The 24,418-nt window shown below is 40.4% G+C and overlaps 1 protein-coding gene across 1 annotated transcript; it reads right to left on the bottom strand.

The window, feature by feature from the left end:
* Positions 1–2,723: 2,723 nt before the first annotated feature.
* IFNGR1 (interferon gamma receptor 1) lies at positions 2,724–24,332 on the bottom strand. Its single transcript, XM_034990759.1, is given in 8 exon segments — positions 2,724–3,083; positions 3,086–3,625; positions 5,333–5,460; positions 9,396–9,585; positions 11,083–11,252; positions 12,804–12,967; positions 14,111–14,225; positions 24,161–24,332. Coding segments are annotated over 8 exon segments (1,425 nt in total). The 5' UTR covers positions 24,246–24,332; the 3' UTR covers positions 2,724–3,050.
* Positions 24,333–24,418: the final 86 nt, after the last annotated feature.

Below are 24,418 nucleotides of genomic sequence, written 5' to 3' on the forward strand. Positions count from 1 at the left end.
AATGCCAATACAACTCCCAAAAGACTTCAAAACTTGGGGAGAAACTAGGCGAACGTTCTTAGAGTTCACCTCAAAGAACAATTGTTGAGGAGAAACATGAGCAATAAGCATTGACCTAAAGTATTAAGGAGGACCTCGAAAGTTAAAATATGCCAGTATAAAGCTCGAATGATTAAAATAGTAGGATGTAGGGCCACCTGGCTGGCTCAGTCGGTAGAGCATGCAACTATTGATTTAGGATTCTAAGTTCGAGCCCCATGTTGGGTGTAGAGATTACTTAAAGATAAAAATCTTTAAAAAAAAGAAAGGAAGAAAGAAAGAAAGATAGATAAATAAATAATAGGATATAAATACAAGAAAAGACAGAATGGAAGTCCCAGAAGTACTGAGAATTTGGCATATGATACATGTGATATTTGAAATCAGCACAGAAGTTAGATGATTTAGTAGTATTGGGATGGCTAATTTATCACAGAAAATATGAGTTGAATTGTGTCCTCCAAGAAGATATAAAGTCCTAACCCCTGGTGCCTATGAATGTGATCTTATTTGGAAATAGCTTCTTTGCAGATCCAATCAAATTAAGATGAAGTCATACTGAACTAGAGTGGGCTCCAATCCAATGACTAGTGTCTTTATAGAGACAAAGATCTGGACACAGAGACACACAGGACAGAATGCCATGTGACAAGAGGCAGCGGCTGGAATGACACAGCTAAAATTCAAGGAAAGCTGAGGGTTGCCAGTTACCACCAGAGGCTAGGAATAGGCAAGGAAGGATCCCTCTAGAGCTTTCCAGTATAATCTAGCCCTGCCTCTGAATGGTGAGGGTGTACACTTCCATCGTCTTAAGCCACTCAAGTTCATGGTAATTTATTATGGCAGCTCTAGAAACCAAAATAATAATAAAGCTGGATCCCTACCTTACTGCTTATACAAAAAGAAAAAATCTAGAGGGATAAAAAAATTAAATGTAGAAATGAAATAAACAATGACCCCCAAATAACACAAGAAAATGTGGATAGAAGTTTGCATCTTCTAGGGAATTTCTTTAAAATGGAAGGAAAAGATGAATAAATTTGACTTTATAAACATTAAAAAACAAACAAAAAATAACATTTTAAACATCTGCAGGGTAAGAGGTAAGAAATTATAAAATAAATGTGTAATTCATGGCAGACAAAGGATACAGTCAAAAAAATAAAATAAAATAAACAGCCCCCAAAGAAATGCACAAAGGACAAGATTAGGCACTTAAATATAAATACCTAATATATAAAACATGCTCAACTTCACTAATTTTTAAAGAAATGCAAACACAAGTATTAAAATGGCTTACCCATACAACTGGTGGAAATTGAAACGACTGCTATCCTAATTAGCTAGGGCACAAAAACCAGGTACTCTATTCACATGTGGCTGGAGTATCTATAATTAGCACAATCCTTTTGGAGAGGAGTAACTTGTCTATTTCAACTATTTTCATATTTTTGCTTTTTCCTTTTCTAACTTGTATGCTCTTGTCTTATTTTTTATAATTTTCATACAGTAGATTAAATTCTGAAAAGATTTTTTTTTATGGAATATATATACTCATGTATTAGTTAAAAAAGCCATGAAGACATTGTTCCCCAAATAAGTGAGCATACTAGTTTCACCAAATCTCACTAGTATTTACTACTACATTTTTTCCCCCACTAATAGAATAAAATAGCATCTCATTTTAATCTGTATTTTTAAGTGAAGGGAAATGTTTCTCCCTGGTTAACGTACTCATAGAAGTTGTATTTTTAAAAAAATTCTTTGGTCAATTAATTCATTTGAATCTTAAAATTACTATCCTCTTAGTAATTCCCAAGAATTCCTTGTGTAATATAGAAATTAACTCTTGGCTTGCCTCTCTTTGGGGACCACATGCTTCTCAGGGTTCCCACCTACTCTACTGGCTTTGACCACTGTCTTTATGCTAGAGGACCCCTCAATCCTCAAGCTCTACAGAAACTCTGTTCTTTTTCCCCCTCCCCAAACAGCTTGGAACAGTGTTCTGTACACTGAGTGCTAAATATTAAAATACAGCCATAAAAGGACCATTTTTAAAGATTACATTGTTTTTAGGACTGTTTTAAAGATTAGATATGAATAATTAGAAAATAATTCTATAGTCTCAATGCATGGAAACAGGCAAATGCATAAAAAAATACTAGGTTAACGGCCTGAGTGCTTGAATAAATGAGTACAAAAATGAATTTTAAATATACTTTATTTACAAGTCTCTAAATGAAATGTTCCATGAAAAATATCTACATGTTTCTATTTACATATTCCTTATTAAGTCTATTGATTTGAATTAGATTTTAAATTCAATTTTGGAAAGCTTTCAGGATTTCTTCTGAAAGTGACCATTTAAAAATACTATATATATAAAAAAAAATACTATATACATAGGGGCACCTGGATGGCTCAGTCAGTTAAGCATCCGGCTCTTGATTTTGGCTCAGGTTATGGCTTCAGGATCATGAAATCAAGCCCCGCATCAAATTCTGTGCTGGGTGTGGAGCCTGCTTAAGATTCTCTCTTGCTCTCCCTCTGCCCCTCATTCCCCCACTCATGCTCTCATGCTCTATTAAAAAAAAATATATATATGTACAAAATATATATATATATATATATATATATATATCGTAGAGTTCCAAAGACAAATACCAAGCTGAGACACAGAAACGAAAAAAAGTCTATTCTAGGTCTTGGAAGTGATTAGAAAGGACCCTGGGGTATCTCACCTACTATCATAAGAAGCAGGGTTCTTAAAAGAGTTTTCACTGTTAACTAACAGCCCACCTAGATGGAAAATTTCAAAAGCCTTTGCAGTTTTCAGACCAAATGTCACAGTGCCAAAGAGCCTCTTGGCAATTTATGTAAACCTAGATACTCTTACTTGGTTAATATCGACAAAGACACAATTTCTGAAAGAATGATCCTTTCGTGAAATCAAAGCGGAAAACCTGTTTGGGAAAAGCCGATCCTTCAAAGTTGGCACGTCTTCGTTGCCCTTAGGAAAACTCTTTGGAATCTGCTGTCAGTCTAGATAACCAATCAAGGATTCCTTAGCACTTTCGTCCACAAGCAGATCCACTAACACATGCGGCTTGTCGTAACCAAAGGAGGTGGTAGTGTTTCTCAGCACCACGCACTCCTGTCCTTCGGTCTTTATTTCAGTTTTATTATTTGGGGGAAATTCTGAGTCAGATAAGAAGCTGTCGGATTCCACAACGCCACTATCAGAACCATTTCTGGAGTGATAGGAGTTTAAGGTGACGACACAGGGTTCAGACTGGTTACTATTTGGATGGACAGAATTCTCTCTCATTCCTGGGGTCAGAGGACTACCAGAAGCCACGTCAGAAGTATTTTCTTCAGTGGTCACCACTTCTATTTCACCGGAAACGTCTTCTCGGTGTTCCGTTTTTCCTAGGTTGTCTTCAGTGGGCGTACCAAGTGTTGCTGGAGACAACTGCTCTTCCCAGACCATCTTCTCATTTTCTGGGGCAATCGGTTGGTAGGTGATGGGTGATATACATTTTGATTCAGATTTTGTCTCTGAAGAGGCATTTTTTACCACAGACAGCTAAGGGAAGAGAAACCAATGATTAAAAATAATAAATTATTAAACTTAAGTGCACATCCTTAAGAAGACATGGTCCAAGGGTAATGGACAATGAAATATACCACTAAACGGCAGATTTATGGTAACAATATAATAGCACCAGGTGGTTGCCTCTTCTTGCCTTTTAATGAAAATATACTATATTAAGTGCAAATGTTTTTAGGATTTTTAAAAAGTCATCCCCCATCTAATTAGTATGTGTTGCTTTTTCTCCATTACCTCCACATGTATGCACGTTACATTTGTAATGGGAGTATACCTACTTATATAATATTTTCACCATTCGCCTTCATAATTATAATTTTTATTAGAATTTTCACTGCCTCATATAATTTCTTTGTACTGATGATTAAAGTAATTTCTCTAACAGTGCATTTTGAAGTCTTTCAAATTTTTACTATATATAGAACATGTTGAAGTGAGTATCTTTTTATTTATGAGGATTTTTTTTTAAAGAATAAATTCTTAAAAGTAAAATACTAAGTCACAGGCTGTGGCTTTATTTACGGCACTACTACACTCTATACCCATTAAATGCTTCCCTTCCCACCAGGGCTGTATTACTTTTACCAGTATACACCAGTTTTACTACTACCGGTACTACTGGATATTCAGGTTTATTTTTCCTTCTCTAGTAGGTATAAAGTTGCATACTGCAAGGCTGCTTTGTGCTTGCTTACTTATCCTTAATTAGTAAGGACAAATACTATGAATTCATACATGAATTATCTACTACTGATAGTTTTTATTCACTTCACCAAAGGTAGTGTTTTCAAAACAAATTGAAATGTGTCCTTTGCACGTTATAGATATTATTCCTAACCTATTTCATTCAAACAATTACCATCCTGTTAGCTGTATATGTTCTTTTCATCATACAAAGGCTTTTGAATGTTGACATTAAAAGGTCAAACTGCTGGGGCGCCTGCGTGACTCAGTCAGTTAAGCATCCGACTCTTGATTTTGGCTCAGGTCATGATCGTGGGGTCCTGGGATCGAGCCCAGCATCAGGTTCCATGCTCAGCGGGGAATCTGCTTGAGGATTTCTCTCCCTCTTGCTCTGCTCCTCCCCCTGCTTATGCTGTCTCTCTCTCTCTCTCCCTCTCTCAAATAAATAAATAAATCTTTTTTAAAAAATGCCAAATTTCTGGTCTCACTTGTGGCCATCTTTCCTTCTACGCTCCAACCATAATGGTGTTTCTGTATTTTAGGATTTTCAAAAGCCATGCTTTCTTGATGCTGGGCTTTAGCACATGCTGTCCCTTAGTACCTGGATAAACTCCTGTCTGCCCTCTAGACGCTCAAACATCACTGCCTCTGGAAAGGCCACACGAAGCCCCATCCCCCAAAGGTGGACAAAGTCCTCACTGGCATGGATGTAAACCTCTATGTTTCAACACTGTACACCCACTCAATAGTTTTCTTCTCCCTAAACTTTAAGCTCCTTAAGAGACTTATCCAATTATGCTCTTGTTCCGTGCATAAAAAAGTACACAATGTGTAGTAAAAATTATGTGGTTTTGGATGTGTGGTAGATTGAGTGATTTATGATAGGTGACATGCTGCTGAATATCATTCTACTTAAAAAAAAATTTAAGAAAATTATCAAAAAGGTCCAAATAAATACTTTAGTGTATATAATTAAAGAAACATATTTAAATATGTTACCAAGGACTTGGGTAACATGATGCTCTCCCTCTTACACGGATTCATCTTCTTAGTGTAACAACAGACAAATACCAGGATAAGTACTAGAAAAAGTAGGAGAACAGCAACAATTGGAATCCAAATAGAATCTAAAAAAAAGGGAAAAATCGCAAGTTAGAATTAAGATGGAAATACTGCTATATCCATGAAATAGTATGAAGTCTTTAATAGATTTGCTCACTGGGTAATTAGTATGATCAGGGTTGCGAAGAACACTTGCCGCAGAAGTCGGGCAAGATGAAAAGAGCTTAGGTACACCTGTCCTAGACACTAAAAGGGCTCTTCCCAGCTCTGCCATTCTCTACCTTCTGCACCTATCCCTCCGTGATACAAAGTGGCTAAAACAGACTTCCATAACAATCTCCTTAAAACCCCCAACATAGGGTGCTTCCAGGGTTGCACTTTTCTCTCCGTTAAAAAGGCAAAAGAAAATTTTAAAAAATCCACCCCTTCAGAAATAAATTCTGACAATGACTATAACTCTTAAAATAGTTTAATCCCACTCCTCAGAATTTTGTTCCATTTTATATTTATTTGAAGATTGCAAATACAGACAGACACACAGCACGCACGGACAGGAAAGCTGCACAGGAATTAGGTGCCCTTAAATGCAAACCAGACATTATAACTTAAAATAAGAAAGATCTGTTTCAGAGCACATACATCTATAATCACTATTGTGTATTTCGCTCTAATGCTGCTTTTTATTTTCAAAGCACAATCTTCAGTATTCTATTTTCACAGTCCTCTCTTCTAAATTAACACTACTCTATGTATCATGGTGTTGTCTGGCCTCTTTACTGGCATTTTATTACCTTTAATTTCTATTCCAAAGTTACTTTTTTGGAATAGTCACTCTGGAAATGACGACTAAATGAACACGTGTATAACACCTATTACAGGATATGGAAAAAATGAAGTTATTACAACAGCAACGATAAAATCACTCCCTAACTGAGGCCAGCACTGTTTATTTTTATTTTTTTAAATCTTATTATGTTATGTTAGTCACCATACATCACTGGTTTTTGATGCAGTGATCCACGATCCATTGTTTCCGTACAACACCCAGTGCTCCATGCAGTACGTGCCCTCCTTAATACCCATCACCGGGCTAACCCATCCCCCCACCCCCCTCCCCTCTAAACCCCTCAGTTTGTTTCTCAGAGTCCATAGTCTCTCATGGTTCATCTCTCCCTCCAATCCCCCCCCCATTTTTCCCTTCCTTCTCCTAATGTCCTCCATTCTATTCCTTATGTTCCACAAATAAGTGAAACCATATGATAATTGACTTTCTCTGCTTGACTTATTTCACTTAGCATAATCTCCTCCAGTCCCAAGATATGGACCCTCAAATCTATGGTCAAATAATCTTTGACAAAGCAGGAAAAAAGACAGTCTCTTCAATAAATGGTGCTGGGAAAATTGGACAGCCACATGCAGAAGAATGAAACTCGACCATTCTCTAACACCATTCACAAAGATAAACTCAAAGTGGATGAAAGACCTCAATGTGAGACAGGAATCCATCAAAATCCTAGAGGACAACATAGGCAGTAACCTCTTTGACATCGGCCACAGCAACTTCTTTCAAGACACATGTCCAAAAGCTAGTGAAACAAAAGCAAAACTGAACTTTTGGGACTTCATCAAGATAAAAAGCTTCTGCACAGCAAAGGAAACAGTCAACAAAGAGGCAACCCACAGAATGGGAGAAGATATTTGCAAATGACACTACAGATAAAGGGCTGGTATCCAAGATCTATAAAGAACTTCTCAAACTCAACCCCCAAAAAACAAATAATCAAGTCAAAAAGTGGGCAGAAGACATGAACAGACACTTCTCTGAAGAAGACATACAAATGGCTAACAGACACATGAAAAAATGTTCATCATCATTAGCCATCAGGGAAATTCAAATCAAAAGCACACTGAGATAGCACCTTACACCAGTTAGAATGGCCAAAATGGACAGGGAAAGAAACGACAAATGTTGGAGAGGGTGTGGAGAAAGGGGAACCCTCTTACACTGTTGGTGGGAATGCAAGTTGGTGCAGCCACTTTGGAAAACAGTGTGGAGGTGCCTCAAAAATTTAAAAATAGAGCTACCCTATGACCCAGCAATTGCACTCCTGGGTATTTACCCCAAAGACACCGATGTAGTGAAAAGAAGGGCCATATGCACCCCAACGTTCAGAGCAGCAATGTCCGCAACAGCACTGTGTTTGGAACAGGGCACAGGTGGGCAGGGAATACTGCTTCTGGGCCACAGTGCTGCCACCATGTGGCCACAGTACCTGCCCAATTTATAATTCAGACTTAAAAAAAATAAATAAATCTGAGGCATTTGCATTATTTCAAATTTTGTGTATTAATTAGGATTTTATTTTTTCAAAATAACACAATGCAAGTTGGCATAATGGGATACTGGCATAATAATGGCATAAAAATAGCATAATAATGCACTGCATTATTTTAAGTCACATACTACTTGAAACCCTCGTTATAATAGCCTAAAAGTTATTAAGTTTCAGACATTTTGGTCTAATTCTTCAGCCTAGATTCCCGTTCTTCAAGAGGATATTTGTAGGGATGCCTGGGTGGCTCAGTCGGTTAGGCCTCTACCTATGGATCAGGTCATGATCCCAGGGCCCTGGGATGGAGTCCCGCATCGGGCTCCCTGCTCAGCGGGGGAGCCTGCTTCCCCCTCTGCCTCCCGCTGCCCCCCCTGCTTGTGCTCTCTCTCTGACAAACAAACAAATAAAATCTTTAAAAACAACAACAACAACAAAACAAAAAAGGGAGATATTTGTATCATAAAATTTTGGGGGGCGTCTGGGTGGTCCAGTCGGCTAAGTGTCCGACTCGTGGTTTTAGCTCAGGTTGTGATCTCAGGGTTGTGAGACAGAGCCTCACTTCAGGCTCCATGCTCAGTGTGGAGTCGGCTTGAGATTCTCTCTCCCTCTGCCCCTCCCACTTGTGCTCTCTTCTCTCTAAGATAAATAAATCTTTAAAATAAATAAAAAATATATTCTAAAAACAGCCTCATAATTGGAAAAGATATATATACACAGTTATCAAAGCATGTTATCATAGAGAAAGTCATAAATAATCTGGAAGTCCCAAATTGGGAAACATTAAACAGAATACAAATTCTACATGATCAAACAGTCTACAGAGATTAAAAAATAATATTAATAAAGTATATGAATTAAAATGGAAAAATATTTATAATACATACTTAAAGCAGTACATAAAATTTTATGTACTATACAATACGATTGTGGCTATATAGAAAAAGAGAATGGGATGAGAAATAAACCCCAAACTGCAACTAAGTATTTGGATGACAGAACTACAGATAATTTTGATTTCTTCTGGCTTTTTATATTTTATAAATTATCTATAATGAACATTTAAATTTTGTAAGTGCAGAGAACAGGCCAAATTTTTGTTAAGGTACCTGCCACTTGAGAATATCAGTTCTAAAGTTCTATCATATGTATCCCCCCCTACACACACAAAGAAAAGAAAATGAAACAAAATTATTTTTAAGTGTTATAAAAATAACCCATAACCTATCAACATTTATTTTGGATACTAATTTTCAGTGTTTGTCCAGTTCATGTCACACATGCCAATGAATATTTCTGCTATTCAATTTTTAAACTTACCATCCCCACAGAGAACATCTAATGGATACATAACATCTTACTATAAGGAAATAATAAACTGCTTTATATCACTACGTGTAATCCTGAAATGCAGACATTTAGGCATAGCGTTTTACGTATTATGTTTTCTTTCTTCCCTGGGTTCAAAGGTCATCACACAGCTTTCCAAATCGGTTGTTTTAGATCTCTTAATACCTGAGAAATGAGCTTATTTTTACCTTTGGACTTCTCTGAGAAATGGAACCACTTAATATTTTTAAAAGAACAGGGATTTACTGAAACTGCCTCTTTTCAATTACCCTATTTCAGTTATCCCTTCCTGTATTTAGGAAAAAACATCAGAAACTTGCCTTCCATGCGGTTATCATCAGAAGTGGTAATACAAAGTTCTTTGGACATCTCAGTTTTAACAGACCAATCTTTTGATTCCCCTTCTGCTGAAATACAGTAGTCAGAATTCAGGGAGGACACCGGGATAACGAGGTGGCACTGAGTCTCATTGCAATCATTTTCATTCTCTACTTTCATTTTATACGTGGTCTGTATGGGGAAAACAACAACAACATTGAAATTGCATTTTAGCATCTGTCCAACCAGCCAAAGGACATGCGTCGTCTGTGCCACAGAGCCCCTGGACACACGAAGGTAGGACAGTGGTGCCAGACCTCCTGCAACATCCCCCAGAGCAGAAAGAAATGTGAGCCACGAGTCCTGCGAAGGGACTATTATACGGAACCAGGAATGATCGAACCACAGAGGTGCCAACAGTGGATGGTGTGAGAAGAGAACTCAAAGTGGAGATGAAATGCCAGCTGAATACTGAAGAATGAGCAGAAAGTTGCCCAAGTGGAGAAGGTGGAGAGGGTGTTCTGGGAAATAGCACGGCACCTTCAGGGAACGAAGAACTAAAAGCAGTTCACCGCTGCACAAATAAAACTTAGGTTGGAAAGAACAGGGAGACAGGAAGCTGGAAAGGACACAAGCAGCCAAAATCACGAAGGCCTGGGAGGCCACGCCGTGAAAGGGGATTTAGATACTATTTTGTAGCTCATAGGGATTTGTGAAGGGATTTTAAGGAGTGAAGAAGGTTAGATGTGCACTTCGGAAGGACGACTCCACTAAGCATCCAGAGTGAGGTTTTAAGATCTAAGTCAGATGCTACTCTTCCTGCTAAAATCGTTCCAGAGCCGTAACGCCTTCATGAGAGTAACGTCAAATCTCTCCTGTGCCCCAAGAGATGCGGCCCCCCGTGACCTCTGACCTCATCTGCGCCTGCACTCTGCCCAGTGTGCTTCTGCCAGATTCTTTGTCTGAAACACCCTCCCCATCCAGATCCATGAAGGTCACCTCCTGCCCTCCTCCAGACCTGGTCCAGTAACACCTTCCCTGCTCTGACCACCCTACTGAAGATCACTACTGCCCCCAACCCCGCTGCCCATGCCCCCTCCCGGCTCTGTTTTGCTCCATCCACGAAGCACCGGAGCAGGGTCTGTACTGTTCACTGCTACCTGCTGGTGCCAGGAACACACAGAGCACACGCCTGACAAATACTATTAAATAAAGCAAGGGTGGCGCTGTGGAGAATGGATGGACTAGAATCATTCCAATCCAGGTGTGGTCTGCACACCAGTGCCAGAATGTAAGTACATCCCCACAGCAGAACCGCTAACTTTCTCTTTCAAAAACAAGGATTCCAATTATAGCTTCCTATTATTTTACATCACTACCCATGAGGAAGAAAAGATTAAAATGATCTTTGTCTTACCAGTGGAGAAATAGGAATAAACAGGTTTAAAATCCTAATATAGGGCCATGCTGTTAAATGAGGCCAAGACAAAACTTAAATGTATTCACCTGCCCAGCATTAGTGATTAACTCCAATCCCAACTCCCCTCAACAACATTTATTTATAGGCAAAATCTATGATCCATAAGTCCTGCCTGAGTATTCATAAGCATTGTATTTTCATTACACTACATATAGAGAAAACTTATGCTAGCAACGGAAAAACAGAACAAAGGAAATAGAAACACCGACCTTACTTCCATTTATTCTCAAATCCACCGTGTACATGAATATGTGACAATTATTTTCATCATAGATGGGTACTGGCTCTCTTCCACTTATATTAGTTAAAGGGTGAAATATGTCAATGATGATTTGGTTTTCCATCTTTCTGATACCCACTGCAGGTGGTCCGATGTTCCCTGGGAGGGGGGAAAGGGGGTAGGGACCCAAAAGAAGCAGAATTAGTACTGCCCCTGGAAATTTATAGCACGTTCCAGAAAACTTCCAAAATCAATCCATCAACGTACTCGCTCGGTTATTCTAAAGCAGAACTGTGTTTAAACCATTCCACAAAGTATCGTCTAGATCTTTGTCCTTAATGTCCTTAATGTCCTTAATGTCCTTAATAAAGAAATATCCTTATCCCTTCTTTATTAAGGGAAGTATTTTTATCTAATCTAAACTCCTCTTTAACAGCTTCAATGCACTTCTCGTGCTAAAGGTAAACAGTTGGGTCACGAATCCTGTTAAAAAACGTTGACATAACAGAAGCTCTCTTAAGTAATTCTTCCTTTTTCTGTGGTTCTGCAGATTAGAAAGAAAACCTATTCTCTAAAAAATGTTTCAGAAAAGGCATTTTAGTTACTTTTGAACACTCACTGAAACTCTCTGTATCGCCAATACCAATGGATGTCTGGCATGAAGGAAGGCTCTGAGGAAAGCTTGCCAAATACATTGAATTTTTATGGTGCAAATCAAAACTAGACATTCATTCAACAAATATTTATTATGTGTCACCGATGCTTGAGACTTTGTTGGTGAGCCATTTACCTATTCTTCACGTATTTATTGCACACTTACTATGTGCCAGTCAGGTCTATGTTTATTTGCTAATTTATCCTCAGGGCCTGGTACACTTTCTAGCACACAGTATGCCCTTGATAAATCTGTATGGGAAAAATCTGATATACAGCTGGTATAGTTAACAGATGACAGGCATGGACTCTGGGACATAAAATTATTTCAAGGCAAGTAGAGGAAGAGCCTGTAAATAGGCACAATCTGAAAAGCAGAAGCAGAAGCAAGGCCGTGGTGGATGAAACCAAGCGTGGAGGCTGAGCAAGGAAGGAAGTGAAGGTGAAGGGCAAGGCACAAGGCCTTGAACACGAGGGAGGAGTCAAGTGACTAACTGCTTCTTTACCCACGAGTGAGGGTGTGAGAGCTACAGGGTAGGATTTCAGTCAGAGAAGGGGAATTGGCAATGAAGATTTTGGAGCTTGAGGTGATAACTAAGATCAGGTATACCGCAGGAATGCGCTGCTGGCAGGAGAAAGGGCTAAAAAAATCACTGGGGTTGAGGAGATTCTAGAAATCTAAAATTAGTTAATGTATTAAGTTGGTATATAAAATTCCCAGAGGCCTTGGGGACGAGGCACAGGGTGGAAGAGGGAGAGCTGTCCTCAGTGAGTGTAACTCAGCAGGGAGTGCTGCGAGGAGAGCGGGGAGAAGGCCACCACAGAGTCTACCTGGGCAGCACTGATCCGTGCTTGCAGGGAGTGGAATTGTAATGGTCTAGAAGTGGCAAAGTGATGGGTACCTCTTAGCCCTATTTTGTGGGGCTTGGGGAAAGAGGAAGAAATGCCTTTGGCATTGTGATAACTCTTAGCAAGTGCTAATAAAAGCAAATACGTACAGAAGACATGGGTAAGTATTTTCAAACTTAACATTTCAAATTTAAAAGTTCTACTCACCTTGTTTACATAAAATAAATTCTTTTGACTCTACATAGGCTGATTCTTTTTGTCCAAGCCTAGCTTTAATTCTGGCCCACAGAGAAAGTGATGGATCATTAATTACAGAAAAGATATTACAATAATGATGAGAGGTATTGCAGGCATCAATCCATATTGCTTCCCTAAAACAAAGAGGAATAAAGAAGCACAACGGTAACTTTTACTGTTAATATATAAACTTGAATCATCTCTGTCTCTGCTTTGCTTTTCATTTACAGCATGGAGCTGGTAGAAAGAGCTGAACAAGAATAGGATGGAGAAGCCAGACAAAGTAGGAAGTCCTAACTCTGGTTAGAAGTACTATAAATTCCTTTACAATAAAGAGGCTCAATTCAAAATATAACACCTGAACAAAGTACATTCCACATACGATTTTTAAAAATCTGATCTTTAAATAACTCTAGATTCTATTAACATAAATAATCATTACTTGACTGCAGAATCTAACACATTACAAAGACTCCTGACATTTGTCAAAAATTTTTTTTGAAATTTTTATCTTTCTATTCAACAATACATTCACTATGGAAAGTAAGAGGACATCATTATTTTTTTTTAAGATTTTATTTAGTTATGAGAGAGAGAGAGAAAGAGAGAGAGTGTGAGTGTAGGAACAGTGGAAGAAGGACAAGCAAACTCCATGCTGAGAGTAGAGCCCAACGTGGGGCTGGATCCCAGGACACCGAGACCACGACCTGAGCTGAAATCAAGAGTTGGATGCCCAACCAACTGAGCCATCCAGGCGCTCCGACATCATTACTTTTAATACAGAACTGTAAGTTTTATTTGTCATGCCTTTCAAAAATCTCTAATTCCTGGTGTGCCTGGGTGGCTCAGTCAGTTCAGTGTCTGACTCTTGATTTGGGGGCAGGTCATGATCTCAGGGTCCTGGGACTGAGTCCCATGTTGAGCTCCCTGCTCAGCGGGGAGTCTGCTGGAGGAATCTCTCTCTCTCTCTCTCTCCCCGTCCCTGCCCCCCAATAGCATGCACACACGCTCACTCCCTCTCTCTCAAATAAATAAATCTTTTAAAAGGTCTTGAAAGTTAGACTCCTCTACTTCAATTTTGACGGGAAGAAGAACTAAGAGGCAGGAAGTACTCTGAAGATAAATAATTTGCATCCTTAGCACTTCTGGAAGTCTACAAGCAGTTTAAGAAGTTCTGCCACATGGGAAAGAAAGATGATGGGAAAAAACACAAAGTTATGGAAAGTACAGAGACCTAGACAAAAACAGAATAAAAAAGATGAGAGAGTAACACTTACCCATAGTTCTTTACCTGTACAGTAAAAACAGGGGTCTGTGGCATGGTTGGGTAGTCCCAAAATAGGACAGTATTAAAGTTATAGGCCTCAAATTTAATATTGGTTGGTATCGGCACTGTAAGAGATTCAAAAAGTAAAATGGACAATTGTAAGAAACTCATATTAATATTAGAAAACTTTATAAGGAGCCTAGTTAGCCAAATATGTATTTTGAAGTAGAATTCACCAGGACAAAGAACATAATTACTTAAATTGAGATTTATAAAAATTAATTTTATTGGAAAATGTATAGTGTTCTGACCCATTTTAAATTCCTGAAACAACATTGTAGTATGAGAGAAATACAAATATAGTAGAGGCAATCAATCCCTATTATGTTTTAGGGGTTTTTATAAATAAATTCGCTGCCTGTTGTAATAATCATGCTCAATTCATTTAATCACTAGAATTTCCTGTATTTGATACCACAGATCGCCTTCAAAGGCTAGTAGTGGAGAACTGGCTACCCCCCAGCGATGGTCAATTTCATTCTAAAATACCCTATAGGCTGGAAGCCCTCTGCCTGGTATCATCACACACCTCAGCACCTTTTCTGTAACATAGGAATAGAAGCCTAAGCTGACCACCTTGTCAGTTTCATTAACATTTTGCTCTCTGGAGTGTGCAGGGCTTTTTACAAAACACACTCAATATTCTTGCCTTTGCTCTTTTAAACCATTTCAGAAACCATCTACTGAGGGTGCCTGGGTGGCTCAGTTGTTAAGCGTCTGCCTTCGGCTCAGGTCATGATCCCAGGGTCCTGGGATCGAGCCCCGCATCGGGCTCCCTGCTCTGCCGGAAGTCTGCTTCTCCCTCTCCCACTCCCCCTGCTTGTGTTCCTTCTCTCACTGTGTCTCTCTCTGTCAAATAAGTAAATAAATAAAATCTTTAAAAAAAAAAAAAAAAAGAAAACGTGTACCGAGCTGTGAATCACACGAGAGAATGGGCAGAAGTCACTTCAACGTCTTGTAACTAGTTATTAAAAGCGGCCATGTACTCCGCTGCTTAGGGGCAAAGGCTGCTGTCCACCACCCCTTGGGAAACACTCACACACATACATCTCCATTTCTCCTTTTCTCTCTCTCTCCCTCCTTCTTTCCATCCCTTCCTTCCCTTGTTTATGAATGAACATGAAGATACAGAGTTGGCGATATGACCCCAACTTCAAGATTATTCAATCCTACCTATCTGAAAACCATTAAACGTAATTTACAATTACAATGAAAATGAATGAATGGCAATGCGGTCAGGTACAGTGACTTCCAAACATATCATCAGCCTCAAAAACTCTGAGAGAGCCAAAAGCTGTGGGGTTTTTTTTGTTTTTTGTTTTTTTTAAGTTCCCCAGCACAGGGCACCTGGGTGGCTCAGTTGGTTAGGCATCCGGCTCTTGATTTAGGCTCAGGTCATGATCTCAGGGTCCTGGGATCGAGCCCCACATCTGGCTCTACGCTCTGTGCTCAGCGGGGAGTCTGCTTGAGATTCTCTTTCTCCCTTTGCACTTGTCCCTAGTGCTCTCTCTCTCTCTCTCAAATAAATATTTTAAAAAATATAAAAGTAAAAAAAATAAAAGTTCCCCAGCTGATAATGATGATTACTTGGGACTATATAAACTGGACTGTTCTAATAAGAAAAATATTCCCTGGGTTGGAGATTAAGAAATGTGGGTTCTTTCCTGGCTATACGATTAGTCATTTCAGATTTCCTAATCTGATATGTGAGGTGTTAATTTCACATACATACGGTATTTGCTTACTGTTGAAGGAAACACCTACTATATTTTCTCCCAAAGCAAAAACTCCAATATTCAAACCCAAACTGGTGCATTGCTTTAATTTACAATTATTTAACACTCGTATTATCTTTTTAAGGCAGAACACAGATTCAGAATTATTTAGGGAAAAAATATGAACTTGTGGACAATTAAATTCTACTGCCTTTTTCCTCCCTTTTCTGGTTACTTTTTTCCTTTGTATCAGTGGTTTTCAATAGGAAGCGATTTTTGTCTTGCAGGGGACATTTGGCACTGTCTAGAGACATTTTTCGTTCTCACAACTGGGTGATAGTGGTAGGCTGCTGCTGGCATCTCCAGAATAGAGGCCAAGGTTGCTAAGTATTGTAATAAATGCACAGGACAGCTCTCCACATTTTGGCAGTCCAAAATGCCAAGAGCGCTAAAGGTGAGGAACCCTGCTTCATATGTTCATGACTTTAGGAATTTTTTATTATTATTTAGGAGGAAAAACTGACTTAAAAACGGATTTTTTTTTTTTATAAACCAATATATTTCATAGCTTTCCCACAATGAATAGCTTTGGATACTGCCCAACTGTCTAACTTCTATAACTACTTATCAAAGCAATGTGACAATTTGGCCCAAAGGTTGAGATTATGAAACTGGGAGGATGTCTCACAGATTCAAACACTACATGCTTATAATATGCTCTTTCTGCAGCCTGTGATCAGACACCTACAAGTTTTCTATTTACTGTGCCTGAAATACTGCTGACAGCTGTTGGTACCTAGCATCTTTGGTTCTCAAAGCAATTTCTTTGCAGGTGAGCCAGAAACCACTGGTCTTGGCAGATTTAGCCCTGGTTCTTCTCTTTGGGTTTTGGTAGAGTTCCCATGGCCTTACTTAGCAGGGTGTACTGAGGCTTTCTTTTTCTAGGTTTCTTTAGATATGTTTTCATATGTTTGCACCTCAACTTCAAGAAACGACCTACTCTCAAACAGCTTATAGTCTGTGAGGAGGAAATACAAGGCACCACCCTCATCCCCCAGGTTCAAGTCAACATCAATATCAAATAACATTCACATAGGGGCACCTGGGTGGCTCAGTCAGTTAAGCATCTGACCTTCGGCTCAGGTCATGAGCCCAAGGTCCTGGGATCAATCCCTATGGCCCCCTGCCCCATCCCCTGCTCATGCTTGCTTGCGTGTGTGTGCTCTCTCTCTCTCTCAAATAAAATCTTTAGTAAAAAAAATAATATTCACACAGATAAACATTATTTTCAACCAGATGAGAGGAACCTGATGCTAAGAAAACTCACAATGAATGCGAACTTCTCTCAAAAGCCATCTCTTAACTTTAGCATCTTTTGCTTCTCCAGAGGCTGAGAATTTTCAAACCTTCTGGTCCTAGTTCCTTTTTGTTTAACAGTCCTTCTCTTGGTTACTCTTTCTAGTCTTGAATTTTAACTACAAAAAGCAAGAAGAAACCACGTGGCACCTTCAGCACTGCTTGGCAACCTCTCTGGCTAGGTCTAGAAGCTCAGCAGGCACATTTCCTATTCTTCCTGTTACCAAAGGCAACAGTGTTGCTAAACTTACTGCCTCTGGTAACAAGAACCTGCCTTCTTCCAGTTTCCAGTAATGAGGAGTTCTTCACTGCCTTTTAAGTCTCTTTAAAAAAAAATTATTCCCAATAGGAATGACTTTTTAATTGTATAGACTCGGGCTGAGATTCCTGTATTTGAGGAAAAGGCATATAGAATATTAAATAAAGTGCATTTACGTTTAAGAAGAGGTTACTGAATCATAGTTATAAAACCACAAAGTAGATTTGCACATTAGATTAGTTTTTAATGTGAATCAAATGATGTTTCCCATAATTTAAGTTAAAGCTTGACCTGGTTAGATTAGAACTAGGGCTTAAATCACAGCTTTCAAAGTAATCAAGACAGGTCGTGGGAGGAGGAGGTTTCAATGGATACTAACAGACTTTACCATTCTATTAAAGGAGAAACTTTGAATATATACACCAAAGGATGTAGCCTGTGGTTTTAATACTACCAGAAGAGAAACCATGTGGTTATTACACATCTGCCTTTGTCACTTTCTGCAAAACTCACATGATAAATAGACAGGAGTAGCTTTCTATTGTTTCAGAATTTTGTGACCTAAAGTTTAAATTGTTTTATACTCAAATTAAAATAATTAAGGCTTACAGAAAACTTCCATCCAAAATAAATTTACCTATGTCAATAAAAATATGTGTAGAATAGCAAGAAAGGATTATCTGTGGAGTTTAAGGAAAGATCCTACTAGAGTATCTCATCAAATAAAATAATCTTACAGATTTCTCCATCTCTTGAAAATGATACAGATAGTTTTCTGTAACTCATGTTGTTTTGGAAATGAGTTCCGTTATTTGGTGCATGCTATCTAGAATAAACATTCACTTTTCAAATCTGCTTCTCAGAATGTCTCTAGAACAGCTGAGGCTTTAACAAAACCAAACACAGTAAAGAACAATCAGTTTTTTATAACACTCTACAATGCAGGGGGTGGGGGAAGGAGAGTTCTGGTTACAACTGTTTCCTCTTGATAAACTGGGAGAGACAGGATATGAAAAAAAAGCAAGGAAGAGGACAGAAAAACTGATGAAGATCAGTATGTGAGGTGAAGAAGCAAACCTCAGCCAGAAAGAACAGCTCTGTTGTAACTGCTGGTGAAGCAAGGAACTACAGACATCTCCAGATTTCCTCTGCATGGATGATGACCGGGGTACGGGCTGCCCCGTGTCCTCCATCCCATAACCACCAAGGGCATCTGTGCCTCTACTACAAAAGGGACAGCCACAGAAGTCCTTCCCCAATTTTAACATAATCGCCTACAAAGGCTGTATAAAAGATAGGTACATCTACCAAAGAGCAGAGCTCTGGGGTCTGCAGACACCATCCGACAATCTGCTTACCCACCTCTCTATGGGAAAGGACTAAGGATAAAGGGGCCAGCAATCAAATTGTGTCAGGGCATTCTAAGCCATCTGACACTACAGCTCAAAAAGAAATGCTCCAAATTAAAGCATTCAGACCCTTTTGTGAATGAACAACTCAGAGAAAAGCTCTAACACCTTCCCCCTAGTGAAAGATGCAGGTAGGGCCATGGGTATGTTTACAAAGGTTTCTTCTTTCATTGCAAACTGAGAAATGGCATGAGAAATCCAGGGAGGAAAAGGGGGAAATACCAAACCAAGACTTCTGCAATTTTTTTTTTTCTGAATAGTTTTATGATCACAATCTACACCTCCTGAATGGTTTTATAGTGTTGATAAAATAGTTATTTTCTTAATGCCTTCCAAATTTTTCTCTTAGCAAGCAGCGGTGTCTTCTAGATTTAAGATGAATAAAGACATTTTGAGAATTCTTGCACATGTTTCAAATGTTCATACAAGTTTTTTCATTAAAACACTTCAATATTTTCCAGCTTTCAATCGTCCATCACTTTGTGAGATGAATACAAAAATCTATTTTCTACTTCTATTATTTTCTTATACCTTTAGAAGAGATTCAGAGCTAAGGGTTCAAATAATAAAATTATTATCATAAATAATAAAATAATAAATTATTACTTTCCATAAAGTAGTTCCTTAGCTGGGTCAAAACCGTTACTATGTCTGCAGTCTTCCCTTCTTCCTGTTTGTTTTCAGGATTTATTCTGATTTTATCACGCACTCTCTTAAGTTGTGGAGCCCAGAATATAACAGACATGAATGAAATATTTTCCTTCCTCTTTTTTTAAAGAGATGGACATATCAAATAGTGGCTTATGCTGAATTTGTAATTAACTAAAATCCCCCCAGATCTTTTACTCAAACCACCAAGTTAGAGCTTATCCAATAAACATCTGCTTAGCCACTTTCTGACCTAAAACGCAGGATTTTTATATGTGCTCCTATTTATTCAATTTTATCTAGTTGGGTCTGCTTGGCATGCCAATAAATTCTAATTGGACCAGACCCACCTAGTCCCTGAGAGAAGTCATTTCTCAAGACTAATTCCCATTTGGACTAATTCACTCCAAGTTGAGAAATGGTTGAGAAATAGGAACTGAAAAACTAGAGTCTTTTTCAGTCTACGAAAAACAGGGGAAAGGTAGAAGAACAAGTTAGTTGCTGAATCTATTTTAAATTTCTCATACTGATTTGGATGAGGTTTTTTTTTTTTTTAAAGGCACCACAATCTCTCATATACAACCACAACAATTTAATATTTTAAAACATATTTGTTAAAATAAGTAACAATGAACATCATTGAATGGTAATCACTAATGTGTAGATTAAACATTTACTACAAGACAAGCAATGTTGCTCCAATGTTACGTAATGCCCCAACGAACCAACACAAACCATTCTAGGAGGGAGGTGATATTATTATACATATCTTTACCGATGAACGAACAAAGGCTTAGAGAAGCTATTTAAAGACTCGGCAGTCTATAAAGGTTTGTTGGTTTTAGTTAAGAAAAGCTACTTAGGCATCATTTTTGTGATAGTTCAACAAAATAAGAAAATGACCTCCATATATTAATAGGAATTGGAAATGATTATTTTCTGATGACGTCACAAGCACCTAATTCAAGTGGTTTTGCCTGATTTATTATACTATCACAATTATATGATGACCTCTTCAAAATCGGAACAATGCATTAAAGGAAATCATTTCTTTGGAATGGACATGACTGAAATGGCTATCGGAAAAGAGACTTTCTCCACTTTATCAGTGGACAAGGCAACTTGAGAGCCCCACGTCTATGTGAGAAAGTACAGCGTGCTCTTGAGTATTACTAATACCCAGAGTGGAAGAGCAAACAGCAAGAAGGCAGACACTGCTTCACTTAAAAATATATATATACTGCTTTTATAGGTAAAACTGGATGAAAAGCGAAATATCCGATTATTAGACAGCACACATGGGTTTATTTTCCCTTATCCATTCACTAAGAAATACTAACAAAAGCCCATCACTGTGGCACGATACATTCCCAGCCACTCGGGACTTTGCAGAGACTATGTTCTCTTGCCTGCTTCCCTGTTCCCACCAGGTTCCCTCATCTAAGATGAACGATCAAGCACACAGTGAAAGCCAGCACTGAAAGAACTAACACACCGAGGGCCTAGTCGATGTCAGGCACTAGCGAGACAAGGAAGCCAGCCAAGGGCCAGAAGCAGGTTGTCCTTGAGGGTGTTCCCTCAAGGAGACTTTATACTTTAACTTTAAAAGCATAGGGAACACAACACAAGCTAGAGAAATACACTGAAAAGTCTAGACAAATGTATTGAAAATGCACTGAAAAAAGGAGCGGCGGGGGTTCACTGGCACTTGTGTTTACAAAATGCTGGAGTACAAAGGCCACAGAAGATGTTCCCATGCGAGCAGACAGGCACTACTCCCAGAGCTGGCTTCAGGCATGTGCAAACTGTGTAATCACAAGAGGCCCCACATTGTTCTAGGTGTTGGGAATACAAACATTTCTGCTTTCAAGGATCATGATTATGTAGCTAACAGTTACTAAGCCCTAGGCACCGCTGTTAACTTTTCACATCTCATTTTCACAACAGCCAGTATCTCCATTAATGGATGAGAAATCGAGGCACAAAGAGGTCTGCCCAGTTTGTACAGAGGTCACTGCTACTCAGTAGGGAGCCGGAAGCTGGGCTCCGGAGTCCAAGTTCTTAACCGCTCTGCAGACTGCCATTACCTAGAGCAAGTTAGTCATCTACAAGGCCAATTGCAGTACATTGTGGTAAGAGCCTGGACTTCTGCACAGGCTGCTGGAAATTAAGCTAGGGGTACCTGGCTTAGGAGGACCCTGTCTGTACTCAGAAGGGCATGCATGGCACATGGTTTAATGCTCTACCTAAACCAGGAATCCGAGCCATCCTCTTCCCACACCCAGTCACTAACTCCTGCTGACTCTGCCTTTTAAATGTTCTTCAAACCAAACTGTCCTCTCTTCTGCATTTAAACTGCCATTTTCATTGACTCATCCCAACTTAAGCAGTTAACTTAACTGGCCTCCTTCCTTCGAGTCTACCCCCAAACTATTGTGTAAGATGAATGGTCTTTCTAAATGGCCTAACCGATCCTGCATAAAATCATTTCTCCTCTTCAAATAATCCACTGACCACCCACCAAGCAGAGCAAGGTAGAGTGAACATCCTTACTTTGGTGGCCTAGCACCTGTACTTCCTTCAGGAGCAGTTCTCTTCTGGAAACTCCCCTATCGCCACCTCCTGCAACATGGTCCTTCCCCGGCAAGCTGGTGCCTGACCCAGGGGTGCCAATCAGAGCCTTCTCCTGGGATTTTGTTAGGATGGCGGAAGCTGCAAGATGCAAAGCCCAAAAGTTGTCCACATCCATGATTCCTGCCAAGCAGGAAAAGCTGTCCACACCCAGAGTCGGTAATAAGAAATAGTCTTTGCACTTTTGAGTGACTGGTTCAGCTTTCTGAGGCCCAGGTGATTATCTCTACCTTTCTAACTCTTGCTTGGATTCTCTAAGCCAATAAATCCCCCGATTTGCCTATATTGGCTAATGTTATGTTGCTGTCCTTCGCTGTTTGTTACACATGACAAGGCACTTCATTTACTGGGTTCCTACCTCTCTACCTATCTTATCTCCCCTTGTATCCTCACACACATATTCTACAATGAAACCCTGAGTATTCCACTAATTCAACATGCTGTTTCACACCTCTCCCTCTGCTCACACAAGTCTCTCTGTACCTCCAGCTCCTCTGGGGTTATTACCTTTCTCTGTGAAGTCCTTCCTGATTCCCCTGGTCATACCCAGGTACCTCTATCTTGCTTTTCCAGTAGCCTATGCGGAAGTCCAGGCTCTTATCACAATGTACTGCAATTGCCCTTGTAGATGACTAACTTGCTCTAGGTAATGGCAGCCTGCAGAGCAGTTAACTTGACCTCTGGAGCCCAACTGCAGGCTCCCTTACTGAGTAGCAATGACTGCTCTACGAACGGGGCAGACCTCCTTGTGCCTCGATTTCTCATCCATTAATGGAGATAACGGTTGTTGCGAAAATGAGATGTGATAAGTTAACAGCGGTGCCTAGGGCTTAGTAACTGTTAGCTATGTAATCGTGATCCTTGAAAGCAGAAACTGAGTAACTCCCATTTTTGTATTCTCAACATCTGGAACAATGTCTGTCCCAAGGAAAGACTAAGTATTTGTCTGCTTGCCTCTTTTTTTTTATTAGAGAGCGAGCGAGAGAGAAACAGCATGAGAGAGGAGAGGGTCAGAAGGAGAAGCAGGCTCCCCGCTGAGCCGGGAGCCCGATGTGGGACTCGATCCCAGGACTCTGGGATCATGACCTGAGCCGAAGGCAGTCGCTTAACCAACTGAGCCACCCAGGCGCCCTGTCTGCTTGCCTCTTAAAGAGCAAGCCAAAGGACAGGTGGATATGAATGCAGCACCCCTAACTGGAGCACACAGACGAAGTCATAATATAGAGGTTCGGACCCAGATTTTGCCAAGGATGCAGAAGGTGGGGCCTCCCCGACCCCTGCCAGGCAACTGCTAACTGTGGATACTGAGCAGACACTCAAGACTGAGGGGTTTCTGATGCTTTAAGTTTAACCCTCTTGCAGAAGAGATTCACGGATTTCACTGGGGCTCCTAATCACCATGACAACCGAGCTTTGGAAACCGTATTCCCTGCATTTATTTCCGGGGAAATCTCAGTGAGCAGGCGGAACTAACGAGCTCCGAGGAACTAAGCTAAGAGATGTAGAGCCTGACAAATCTGCGCCCGAGTGCACGCCGCACGGCTGCCAGACTTAGACGTAAGATGACCAATCCTGCCACTTAAGGATTCTCATAATGGGGGGAGAACAACTTCTCTCTTAGGGATTTTGGGTTTACCCTAAAAATATTTAAGTCACGAGCGCTGGCCACACTGTCCCAATGCTGACCGAGAAACTCACTTAGTTAAAAATGAATTAAAAGAACTGGAAGACCGAAAGGCTGTTTTGTCGTTTCGGCAACAACGGAAGAGCCGAGAGAAAGGGAACTGAAGTCCGCTGACCGCGGACGCCAGGAGTGGCCTTCCCCGCGGCCGCCCACGCAGACGTCCCGCGGGCTCCGGGAACCCCGCGCTAGGTCCCGGGTCAACGAGGCCGCGACCCCGCGGGGCCGTGCTTCCAGACCCGGGCGACTCCCTCCCCAGTCCCATCCCCAGCCGGCCGCCGCCCCCCCACGAGCGACGTACCCGAAGACAGCTCCAGATCCGCGGGGCTCATCGCAGCCCAGCTCCCGGCCTGCAAGACGAGGAGGAACAGAAGTTGCAGAGCCATGCTGCCCGGGGTTGACTCAGGGTGCGGCCCTGAGAGAATGCGGGCGTCCAGCCTGGAGCCGGAGCCTCGCGTCACTTCCGGACCAGCGGACCAGCGCCCCAAGGCGAGGCCGGGCGTGCACGCAGTGGCGGGGCCCGGGCGGGGAGGCGGGGCCAGAGCCGTGAGGCGGGGCC

The sequence above is a fragment of the Mirounga leonina genome, unplaced genomic scaffold, assembly GCF_011800145.1.
Source record: "Mirounga leonina isolate KUSES-001 unplaced genomic scaffold, KU_Mleo_1.0 Mir_53, whole genome shotgun sequence".
NCBI lineage: Eukaryota > Metazoa > Chordata > Mammalia > Carnivora > Phocidae > Mirounga > Mirounga leonina.